Source organism: Pempheris klunzingeri, chromosome 17 (assembly GCF_042242105.1).
Source record: "Pempheris klunzingeri isolate RE-2024b chromosome 17, fPemKlu1.hap1, whole genome shotgun sequence".
Classification (NCBI taxonomy): Eukaryota; Metazoa; Chordata; class Actinopteri; order Acropomatiformes; family Pempheridae; genus Pempheris; species Pempheris klunzingeri.
This window is the reverse complement of record NC_092028.1, coordinates 625,244-637,743: the sequence shown is the minus strand read 5'-3', so window position 1 is coordinate 637,743 and position 12,500 is coordinate 625,244. Positions and strand designations below refer to the sequence as shown.

At 53.1% G+C, this 12,500-nt stretch overlaps 1 protein-coding gene across 1 annotated transcript in view; it reads left to right on the top strand.

The window, feature by feature from the left end:
* Positions 1-8,500: 8,500 nt before the first annotated feature.
* LOC139216215 (suppressor of cytokine signaling 7-like) overlaps positions 8,501-12,500 on the top strand; it is an 18,354-nt gene continuing 14,354 nt past the window's right edge. The window contains exons 1-2 of the mRNA XM_070847288.1: positions 8,501-10,048; positions 10,157-10,529. Coding sequence (XP_070703389.1) covers positions 8,776-10,048; positions 10,157-10,529 — 1,646 coding nt within the window. The 5' untranslated portion in view covers positions 8,501-8,775. The remainder of the gene's footprint in view (positions 10,049-10,156; positions 10,530-12,500) is intronic.

Genomic DNA, 12,500 nt, shown 5'->3' with positions numbered 1-12,500 from the left:
CCAGACTCCATTCACAAAAACAGTGATTTTACCCTCAAACACACCAGACTACATTCACAGAAAGTGATTTTAGCTTCAAACACACCAGACTGCATTCACAGAAACAATGATTTTACCCTCAAACACACCAGACTACATTCACAGAAATAGGAGCTGCTGCTTCCACCAGTTAGTTTGTGTTCGAGAGAGTTTGGTGTTTTAAAGGGTCAGTCTATACCCAGTTTAGAACAGGTCTATGCTCAGTTTAGGACCCGTCTATGCCCAGTTTAGGACCGTCTATGCCACGTTTAGGACCCGTCTATGCCACGTTTAGGACCCGTCTATGCCCAGTATGTCATAGTGTTACAGTGTTACAATGTTACAGTGTCAGTGTTACAGTGTCATAGTGTTACAGAGTTACAGTGTTACAGTGTCATAGTGTTATAGTGTTACAGTGTCATAGTGTTACAGTGTCACAGCGTTAGTGTCATAGTGTCAGTGTTACAGTGTCATAGTTTCACAGCATTACAGTGTCAGTGTTACAGTGTCATGGTGTTACAGTGTCACAGCATTACAGTGTCATAGTGTCACAGCGTTACAGTGTCATAGTGTCAGTGTTACAGTGTCAGTGTCACAGTGTTACAGTGTCAGCGTTACAGTATCATAGTGTTACAGTGTCACAGTGTCGCAGCGTTAGTGTCATAGTGTTAGTGTTACAGTGTCATAGTTTCACAGTGTCAGTGTCATAGTGTTACAGTGTCATAGTGTTAGTGTCACAGTGTTACAGTGTCATAGTGTCAGTGTTACAGTGTCACAGTGTCAGCGTTACAGTATCATAGTGTTACAGTGTCACAGTGTCGCAGCGTTAGTGTCATAGTGTTAGTGTTACAGTGTCATAGTTTCTCAGTGTCATAGTGTTACAGTGTCATAGTGTTAGTGTCACAGTGTTACAGTGTCATAGTGTCAGTGTTACAGTGTCAGTGTCACAGTGTTACAGTGTCAGCATTACAGTATCATAGTGTTACAGTGTCACAGCGTTAGTGTCATAGTGTCAGTGTTACAGTGTCATAGTTTCACGGTGTCAGTGTCATAGTGTTACAGTGTCATAGTGTCACAGTATCATAGTGTTTCAGTGTCACAGCATTACAGTGTCACAGTGTTATAGTGTCATAGTGTTACAGTGTCACAGTGTCATGGTGTTAGTGTCACAGTGTTACAGTGTCAGTGTTACAGTGTCACAGTGTTACAGTGTCATAGTGTTACAGTGTCACAGTGTTAGTGTCATAGTGTCAGTGTTAGTGTCATAGTTTCACAGCGTTACAGTGTCAGTGTTACAGTGTCATAGTGTTACAGTGTCACAGCGTTACAGTGTCATAATGTCACAGTGTTACAGTGTCACAGCACCACAGTGTCATAGTTTCACAGCGTTGCAGTGTCACAGCGTTACAGTGTCACAGCGTTACAGTGTCACAGTGTCACAGCGTTACAATGTCATAGTTTCACAGTGTTACAGTGTTACAGTGTCATAGTGTTACAGTGTCACAGCGTTAGTGTCATAGTGTCAGTGTTACAGTGTCATAGTTTCACAGCGTTACAGTGTCATGGTGTTACAGTGTCACAGCATTACAGTGTCATAGTGTCACAGTGTTACAGTGTCATAGTGTTACAGTGTCACAGCGTTAGTGTCATAGTGTCAGTGTTACAGTGTCATAGTTTCACAGCGTTACAGTGTCAGTGTTACAGTGTCACAGCATTACAGTGTCATAGTGTCACAGTGTTACAGTGTCATAGTGTCAGTGTCACAGCGTTAGTGTCATAGTGTCAGTGTTACAGTGTCATAGTTTCACAGCGTTACAGTGTCAGTGTTACAGTGTCATGGTGTTACAGTGTCACAGCATTACAGTGTCATAGTGTCACAGTGTCATAGTGTCAGTGTTACAGTGTCACAGCGTTACAGTGTCATAGTGTCAGTGTTACAGTGTCATAGTGTTACAGTGTCAAAGTGTTACAGTGTCATAGTGTCAGTGTTACAGTGTCATAGTGTTAGTGTCACAGTGTTACAGTGTCATAGTTTCACAGTGTTACAGTGTCATAGTGTCACAGCGTTACAGTGTCATAGTTTCACAGTGTTACAGTGTGTAGGCTGTGGCTTGAACAAAGCAGTTGAGAACAGTTACATGACCTGTATAGTTCAGTTGTGACCTTAACTGGTAACTGGTGATAAGAACTTAAACTGTAAATGCTAAGTATGCTAATACAATATAAATGTGTGTGTCTGAGTGTAGAAAGAGGGAGGAGCCAGCCTGTCATTCAGAGGAGGCTAAAATTAACCTCAGAACGTCCACTTCCTTAACACTCATTGTTCCTGAGGAAAGACTGTCAAGAGGCTGCTCTCAGCACAGAAGTAGATCTAATATATAATAGAAGAAAATATACTGTCTCATTCATGTTTTCTTGTTTTCATTGCATTCTGTTGCAGCTGCTGCTGGATCCACATTGGAGCTTCTACAGGCTGCAGAGAGTCAGACAGCTGTCTGCCTGTCTGCCTGTCTGCCTGTCTGCCTGCCTGTCTCTCAGGGTTTTTAGCTTGTGTTTAGGGTTTAGAGCCTCTTTTTTAAGGTTTTTTCTCTCTCTCTCTCATCTCATCTCATCCAGCACTGGATCACTAAGACCTGTGTGGTTTAACCACCAAGAGCTGAGCATGTATGTTCTGCTGAGCATATATGATAATGCTGCATGCCATTGCCACCACTTTGGCAAATCCTCATGTCTTTGTTCTGTCCCTTTACACAGCAGACTGAAGCTGCCAGCTCTCATTCAGACCACCTCCTCAACCTGCCTGCACCCTGAACCCCCCTGAACTCTCCTTTCTGCACCCTGAACCCCCGTGAACTCTCCTTTCTGCACCCTGAACCCCCCTGAACTCTCCTTTCTGCACCCTGAACCCTCCTGAACCCTTCTGCCTGCACCCTGAACTCTCCTTTCTGCACCCTGAACCCTCCTTTCTGCACCCTGAACCCCCCTGAACTCTCCTTTCTGCACTCCGAACTCTCCTTTCTGCACCCTGAACCCCCGTGAACTCTCCTTTCTGCACCCTGAACTCTCCTTTCTGCACCCTGAACCCTCCTTTCTGCACCCTGAACCCCCCTGAACTCTCCTTTCTGCACTCCGAACTCTCCTTTCTGCACCCTGAACCCCCCTGAACTCTCCTTTCTGCACCCTAAACCCTTCTTTCTGCACCCTGAACCCCCCTGAACTCTCCTTTCTGCATCCTGAACCCTCCTTTCTGCACCCTGAACCCCCCTGAACTCTCCTTTCTGCATCCTGAACCCTCCTTTCTGCACCCTGAACCCCCCTGAACTCTCCTTTCTGCATCCTGAACCCTCCTTTCTGCACCCTGAACTCTCCTTTCTGCACCCTGAACCCCCCTGAACTCTCCTTTCTGCATCCTGAACCCTCCTTTCTGCACCCTAAACCCTCCTGCCTGCATCCTGAACTCTCCTTTCTGCATCCTGAACCCTCCTTTCTGCACCCTAAACCCTCCTTTCTGCACCCCGAACTCTCCTTTCTGCACCCTGAACCCCCCTGAACTCTCCTTTCTGCACCCTGAACCCCCCTGAACTCTCCTTTCTGCACTCCGAACTCTCCTTTCTGCACCCTGAACCCCCGTGAACTCTCCTTTCTGCACCCTGAACCCCTGTGAACTCTCCTTTCTGCACCCTGAACTCTCCTTTCTGCACCCTGAACCCTCCTTTCTGCACCCTGAACCCCCCTGAACTCTCCTTTCTGCACTCCGAACTCTCCTTTCTGCACCCTGAACCCCCCTGAACTCTCCTTTCTGCACCCTAAACCCTTCTTTCTGCACCCTGAACCCCCCTGAACTCTCCTTTCTGCATCCTGAACCCTCCTTTCTGCACCCTGAACCCCCCTGAACTCTCCTTTCTGCATCCTGAACCCTCCTTTCTGCACCCTGAACTCTCCTTTCTGCATCCTGAACCCCCGTGAACTCTCCTTTCTGCACCCTGAACCCCCCTGAACTCTCCTTTCTGCATCCTGAACCCTCCTTTCTGCACCCTAAACCCTCCTGCCTGCATCCTGAACTCTCCTTTCTGCATCCTGAACCCTCCTTTCTGCACCCTAAACCCTCCTTTCTGCACCCCGAACTCTCCTTTCTGCACCCTGAAACCCCCTGAACTCTCCTTTCTGCACACTGAACTCTCCTTTCTGCACCCTGAAACCCCCTGAACTCTCCTTTCTGCACACTGAACCCTCCTTTCTGCACCCTGAACTCTCCTTTCTGCACCCTAAACCCTTCTTTCTGCACCCTGAACCCCCCTGAACTCTCCTTTCTGCACCCTGAAACCCCCTGAACCCTCCTGCCTGCACCCTGAACCCTCCTTTCTGCACCCTGAACTCTCCTTTCTGCACCCTGAACCCCCGTGAACTCTCCTTTCTGCACCCTGAACCCTCCTGAACCCTTCTGCCTGCACCCTGAACTCTCCTTTCTGCACCCTGAACCCTCCTTTCTGCACCCTGAACCCCCCTGAACTCTCCTTTCTGCACTCCGAACTCTCCTTTCTGCACCCTGAACCCCCGTGAACTCTCCTTTCTGCACCCTGAACCCCCCTGAACCCTTCTGCCTGCACCCTGAACTCTCCTTTCTGCACACTGAACCCTCCTTTCTGCACCCTGAACTCTCCTTTCTGCACCCTAAACCCTTCTTTCTGCACCCTGAACCCCCGTGAACTCTCCTTTCTGCACCCTGAAACCCCCTGAACCCTCCTGCCTGCACCCTGAACCCTCCTTTCTGCACCCTGAACTCTCCTTTCTGCACCCTGAACCCCTGTGAACTCTCCTTTCTGCACCCTGAACCCTCCTGAACCCTTCTGCCTGCACCCTGAACTCTCCTTTCTGCACACTGAACCCTCCTTTCTGCACACTGAACCCTCCTTTCTGCACCCTGAACTCTCCTTTCTGCACCCTGAACCCTCCTTTCTGCACCCTGAACCCCCCTGAACTCTCCTTTCTGCACTCCGAACTCTCCTTTCTGCACCCTGAACCCCCGTGAACTCTCCTTTCTGCACCCTGAACCCCCCTGAACTCTCCTTTCTGCACCCTAAACCCTTCTTTCTGCACCCTGAACCCCCCTGAACTCTCCTTTCTGCATCCTGAACCCTCCTTTCTGCACCCTGAACCCCCCTGAACTCTCCTTTCTGCATCCTGAACCCTCCTTTCTGCACCCCGAACTCTCCTTTCTGCACCCCGAACTCTCCTTTCTGCACCCTGAAACCCCCTGAACTCTCCTTTCTGCACACTGAACTCTCCTTTCTGCATCCTGAACCCTCCTTTCTGCACCCTAAACCCTCCTTTCTGCACCCCGAACTCTCCTTTCTGCACCCTGAAACCCCCTGAACTCTCCTTTCTGCACACTGAACTCTCCTTTCTGCACCCTGAAACCCCCTGAACTCTCCTTTCTGCACACTGAACCCTCCTTTCTGCACCCTGAACTCTCCTTTCTGCACCCTAAACCCTTCTTTCTGCACCCTGAACCCCCCTGAACTCTCCTTTCTGCACCCTGAAACCCCCTGAACCCTCCTGCCTGCACCCTGAACCCTCCTTTCTGCACCCTGAACTCTCCTTTCTGCACCCTGAACCCCCGTGAACTCTCCTTTCTGCACCCTGAACCCTCCTGAACCCTTCTGCCTGCACCCTGAACTCTCCTTTCTGCACACTGAACCCTCCTTTCTGCACACTGAACCCTCCTTTCTGCACCCTGAACTCTCCTTTCTGCACCCTGAACCCTCCTTTCTGCACCCTGAACCCCCCTGAACTCTCCTTTCTGCACTCCGAACTCTCCTTTCTGCACCCTGAACCCCCGTGAACTCTCCTTTCTGCATCCTGAACCCTCCTTTCTGCACCCTGAACCCCCCTGAACTCTCCTTTCTGCATCCTGAACCCTCCTTTCTGCACCCCGAACTCTCCTTTCTGCACCCCGAACTCTCCTTTCTGCACCCTGAAACCCTCTGAACTCTCCTTTCTGCACACTGAACTCTCCTTTCTGCATCCTGAACCCTCCTTTCTGCACCCTAAACCCTCCTTTCTGCACCCCGAACTCTCCTTTCTGCACCCTGAAACCCCCTGAACTCTCCTTTCTGCACACTGAACTCTCCTTTCTGCACCCTGAAACCCCCTGAACTCTCCTTTCTGCACACTGAACCCTCCTTTCTGCACCCTGAACTCTCCTTTCTGCACCCTAAACCCTTCTTTCTGCACCCTGAACCCCCCTGAACTCTCCTTTCTGCACCCTGAAACCCCCTGAACCCTCCTGCCTGCACCCTGAACCCTCCTTTCTGCACCCTGAACTCTCCTTTCTGCACCCTGAACCCCCGTGAACTCTCCTTTCTGCACCCTGAACCCTCCTGAACCCTTCTGCCTGCACCCTGAACTCTCCTTTCTGCACCCTGAACCCTCCTTTCTGCACCCTGAACCCCCCTGAACTCTCCTTTCTGCACTCCGAACTCTCCTTTCTGCACCCTGAACCCCCGTGAACTCTCCTTTCTGCACCCTGAACCCCCGTGAACTCTCCTTTCTGCACCCTGAACCCTCCTGAACCCTTCTGCCTGCACCCTGAACTCTCCTTTCTGCACACTGAACCCTCCTTTCTGCACCCTGAACTCTCCTTTCTGCACCCTAAACCCTTCTTTCTGCACCCTGAACCCCCCTGAACTCTCCTTTCTGCACCCTGAAACCCCCTGAACCCTCCTGCCTGCACCCTGAACCCTCCTTTCTGCACCCTGAACTCTCCTTTCTGCACCCTGAACCCCCGTGAACTCTCCTTTCTGCACACTGAACCCTCCTTTCTGCACACTGAACCCTCCTTTCTGCACCCTGAACTCTCCTTTCTGCACCCTGAACCCTCCTTTCTGCACCCTGAACCCCCCTGAACTCTCCTTTCTGCACTCCGAACTCTCCTTTCTGCACCCTGAACCCCCGTGAACTCTCCTTTCTGCACCCTGAACCCCCCTGAACTCTCCTTTCTGCACCCTAAACCCTCCTGCCTGCATCCTGAACTCTCCTTTCTGCATCCTGAACCCTCCTTTCTGCACCCTAAACCCTCCTTTCTGCACCCCGAACTCTCCTTTCTGCACCCTGAACCCTCCTTTCTGCACCCTGAACCCCCCTGAACTCTCCTTTCTGCACTCCGAACTCTCCTTTCTGCACCCTGAACCCCCGTGAACCCTCCTTTCTGCACCCTGAACCCCCCTGAACTCTCCTTTCTGCATCCTGAACCCTCCTTTCTGCACCCTGAACCCCCCTGAACCCTCCTTTTGTGTTATCATATTAAAGATGAGGTATCTGGTCACAATGCTGGTGACTGAAGTTATGAGAGTTCCTGCCGAGGGAGACCTGAGCTCAGCCGACGTTCCACCAGGACACTAGAGGAACCATCCTTTCTGTTTTCATTCTATTCTGCTCCGGTACACTGTGTTCCTGCTCACTGGCTGGTCGTGTGTATTTACTGATGACCTGTATATATTTCTTTGATTATAACAAACACCCACTTGCTGTTTTTTATTTGTTTATAATACGTTTCTATTAAGATGACTCAATACAAAGTATTGATTTTTTATTGAAATATAACAGAGAGCATAACACTTGTAATTCTTTATGCAATAAGATGTCATATTAAATCAATCAAATGATATAATATTTACCTTTTAATGGCCAAATGAATCCTAAAGGTAAGTCCTCTGGCCTGAACACAGCAGACAGCATCAGCACAGGTTGGAGAGCTCTGCTGATAAAGATGATCACTCTTCCACCAAACAACCAATCAGTAATCAATCACAACGGACTGTGTTCAGTGACTGTTCTGCTCCTGCTCCAGGTGTTAGACGGGTCCGAGGAGGGTTTCCCGCGCTGGTTCCAATCCTGTTCGAAGCGACGTACAGTGACGTCACTGACGTGTGATTTTTAACCACGTACAGCTGCGTGACGTGACGTTCCTACGGCAGTGACGTCATAACAACAGCGAAGAGGAACCAATCAGAAGGTGAGTTTCTCTTTCAGGTGTCAGTTTGTTCCGGAGCTTTTAGCCTGAGCTCACGGTCTTCATCATGAATGAAAACTGATCAAAGACATATTATTATTAAACATTATTATGTTAAACAATCCAATCAGACTGAATAATTAGGAATAACTGATCAGCAGGCAGATTAATCAATAATGACAATGTTATTAATGAGAGCACACACACACACACACACACACACACACACACACACACACACACACACACACACACACACACACTCTCTCTCTCCGGGACCGGGAGGTGTCCGGCAGGTGGAGGTTCTGGTTTCAGGCTCCACCGATCAGCGCGCGTGCACAGTTTGTCAGTCAGCTCTGATCGATTATTGATGCCGCCGCTGCGCAGCCCCCCCCCCCCCCCCCCCCCCCCCCCCCCCCGTCATCACATCCATGTTGTCTCACCGGAGGATGAGTCGGTAGGAGGCTAACGGCCAGCTAACGGCACCGAGCGGCGGCACCGCCGGGCTTCTGATGTCTGTTCGTGTCTCTGCGGTCCAGCAGCGTTCAGCGGAGCCGTTACCGTCACCGACCGGACCGGACCGGACCGCACATGTCCGTCGGGCGGTGCTCCGGCGGGCTGCCCGGTTAGCTTAGCGGGAGGATGCAGCAGCTAGCCGCCGTTAGCTCCGCAGCTGTTTATTTCTATGGGTGTTATGTAAGAGCTAGCTGCTAGCCGCTAGCTGCTAGCCTCCGTTAGCCTTCAGCATGAATGACGCGCAACAAGAAATGTCTCCGGACTTCGTCCTCATGCGGCTCGTGTCCGCGGCCGAGTACGACCGGCTGGACGAGCCCGACGACCTGATGTCCGGCGGCGGCTTCGGGCCCGTGAAGTCCGTGCTGGGTCACCACGGCGGCGGGTTTGGTCTGGACAGCGGCGGCCCCTCGGCAGGCCGCGGCTCGTCCTCCCCGCACTACAGCTCTCCGCTCCCCGGGAAAGGCGAGCTGGACGTCGGGCTGGTTCTGACGCAGGCCCCGCCGGGCTCCGAGGCGCCGCTGTCCCCTCCGCCGCCGGAGGACTTCGCCGTAGCGGCCCAGCGGTTCGTGGACTTCCCGGTGCAGCACGGCTCGGCGGGGCACGGGTCCAGGGCTCAGCTGATGGTGTTTCAGAACCTGCTGCGGTCCGGAGACCGGATCCTGGAGTGCGGACTGGAGCAGCCGACCCCGCGGTTCCTCCAGGAGGAAGCGGAGAGACAGAGACAGCAGCTGGAGTCCGGATCAGGTCCTGGTCCTGGTGGCACCACCGCCGGGCCCGGAGGAGGGAAGGACCAGAGCCCCTCTGTAGAGGAGAACCAGCAGCTCCTCCAGTGGCACCCGGTCCTCAGACTGTCCAAGGGCCCCGACGGGTCCCAGAGCCCCCGGCAGGGCGTCCCGGCTCTGGACTCTGAGCCCGGGTCGGTCCTGTGCCACAGACACCGCCTGCTGACGGAGCGACTGACTAAATGGCCCCCGGCCCTGCTGGACCAGGCCCTCCGCCTGGGCCTGCTGGAGCCCAGGAAGAGCTGCCCCGCCGGGGGCGAGGACCTGGTCCTGGCTCTGGCCCGGAGGCTGGGCCAGCTGGGGGAGGGTAGGGAGGGAGGCGGGGGTGAGATGGTGCTCCCCCCCCCTCGCTGCTCGTGCCACAGTGTGCTGGCCTCAGGGACGGGGGGCATGGGGCCCGGCGAGGACCCGAGTGAGACCAGCGACGCCCTGCTGGTCCTGGAAGGTCTGGGGTCTGAGGAGGTGGGACGGCTGGGGGAGGGAGGGGAGAGGGATGGGGGGGACGCGGGGGACGGCGAGAAAGGAGAGACGTTAGGGGGAGTCGGTGGAGGGGGCCCGTCGGGGGGGGCGGGGCCGGTGTTCTCCAGTGGGACTCTGAGCGGCCTGATGCGGCAGGTCCACCGGCTGGCCGAGGAGGCGGGGGTCTGCACCGAGCAGAGCTGCCGGTCGTCACTGGCCGTCCTCGGTGCTGCTGTGTCCCTCCCCCACTGCGTGGACGCCCGTCCACCCATCGGCGGCGCCGTCCCCCCCTGCCTGTACCCCCCTGTCCGCCCGCAGTCCCTCCAGGCTGCGGCGGTCACCCCAGAACCGCTCCCGCCCCCCGGGCCAGACCCGAGCCCCCGTCCCCAGCATCAGCACCAGTCCCGCTCCCAGCCCCAGAGCCGCGCCACCACCCCCAAACTTGGCGTGGCCTCGGGGGGAACTGGGCGGTGCGCCTCCCCCCTGGTGGTCCTGGAGGGGGATGTGGGGGGAGGAGGAGGAGGAGGGGGGAGGGAGGGGGAGAAGACGCCGAGGGGGAAGTCGAGGAAAGGGGGGTCCCTGAAGGTCCGGCTCAGTAAGCTGTTCAGAACCAAGAGCTCCAGCGGGGGGTCCGGGGGGCTTCTGGACAAGAGGCCGTCGCTGGCGTCGTCCACCTCGTCTGGGGGGAGTCTCCTGGACGTGTGGGGGTCCACCTGCAGCAACACGGAGCAGGACGGCAGCAGGTAAGAGGATTGGGGGGGTGGTGTCCTTCCGTTTGATCTGCTGGCTGTTGATGGAGTTCAGAGGAGGCTGGTCACCATGACAACACCATGACAACACCATGACAACACCATGACAACACCATGACAACACCATGACTACACCATGACAACACCATGACTACACTGACCACGGGACACCTGAACAGGTGTGTTAACTCGTGACAGGAAACACACAGAAGCTCAGTGACAACAAGCAGGTCAAAGGGTCACTCCCCTGTTTCTACCCATGATCCTCTCTGTCCTCTCTGTGTCTGAGTGACTGGTAGGTAGTAACAGTGTTGGAACTGGTCCAGTAGATCACCTCAGCCAGAACTGGTCCAGTAGATCACCTCAGCCAGCAGCCACCAAACGGGCTGCAATGGCTGCAACGTGATCCTTTGGGACAACTGCACCTGATCACAGTAGGTCCACTAAAAGAGCTTGTTTGATCCACTGACAGGCTCAGAGTGTTATTCTAAGTGTGTGACAGCATCATGGAAAGGATCCCTACAGAGAGAGACCTGGAAGATCCTTTTGGTTTAACCACAAACAGCACACACACCAGACTACATTCACTAAAACAGGGATTTTAGAGAACAGGACACAGGAGCTGCTGCTCTGCTGCTGCCTCCATCAGTCAGTGTGTGTGTGTGTTACTGTGTGTTGAACAGATCTGAACTGACCCTTTAAAACACCAAAAACCTCAATCAGGCTCAGTGATGGAGGCAGCAGCGCAGCAACTTGTGTTTCAAGCTAAAATCACTGTTTTTGTGAATGCAGTCTGGTGTGTTTGAAGAGAGAATTGCTGTTTTTCTTAATGGAGTCTGGTGGCTTTGAAGAGAGTGTTTGTGATCCTGCTGGCTGAGGTGATCTACTGGACCAGTTCCAACACTTTTACTACCTACCAGTCACTCAGACACCAGGATGAGGACACAGAGGATCATGGGGGAGAAACGGAGGAGTTGCCCTTTAACAGAGGACAGAAGTGATGGTGTCGCTGTGTTTCAGCTCATATGAACTTTATATCCACACTCTGGACGGTTTTACTCTCCAAAGCGTCTGATAAGATAGTAAATAAAGAACCGGTCAAATGATCTGATCAGCTGATTGATCAGCTGAACTAATAACCAACACATAAGTCGATCGTGGATATGATTGTTCAGACAGTCAGGAGGGAAAATGAAAGTTTGACCTCCGTCAGGAGCATCTGCTGAACCCCACCCTCACCGTGTTCAGGTATTGATCAGTTATTGGGAGTTTGGGCCACAGAACCTGCACAGCTCCGACCTGGATGTAGTGTGAGAGGTGTTCCTGTTATTTTGTCCACCCCCCTACCGTCTGTGAAGCTGCTCTCAGGTCAGCGCTTAGCGGCGCTCCAAGAATAAAACGGCAGAACAACCTCCAGAGGACGACCCCGGGAACTTTTGGAAGCTGTTGTCATGGCGATGAACATCCTCGCTGCTTGTGAGGCTGGTAACCGTGGTAACAGTGTTTGGGTTTTAGTGACGTGATGAAGAGGAGTGTGAGTGATCTGACTGCTTGGTTAATGAATGGCTGCAGAGGGAGGGAGAGGGGTGAGGTGAGGGGGGAGACAGGTGCCTGCAGGTGTGACATCAACAGGAAGTGTAGTTCTTCTAGTTTGCCAGAAGGTGGAGACTCACAGACATGTATGTTCACACTCCTCCTCTTCCTCTTCTTCCTCCTCCTCTTCCTCCTCCTCTTCCTCTTCTTCCTCCTCCTCTTCCTCTTCTTCCTCCTCCTCTTCATCCTCTTCCTCCTCCTCCTCTTCCTCCTCCTCCTCCACTGTGTGAACCTTGACCCCACAGACATGGAGCTCATGTTGAATCCTTCAGAGTAACTTCCTCCTCCACAGGAAGTCATCATGTGACATCCCTCCAGAATAAAGCTCCAGAAAGCAGAGGCTGCAGAACCTCATAGAGAACCTGTCTGTTC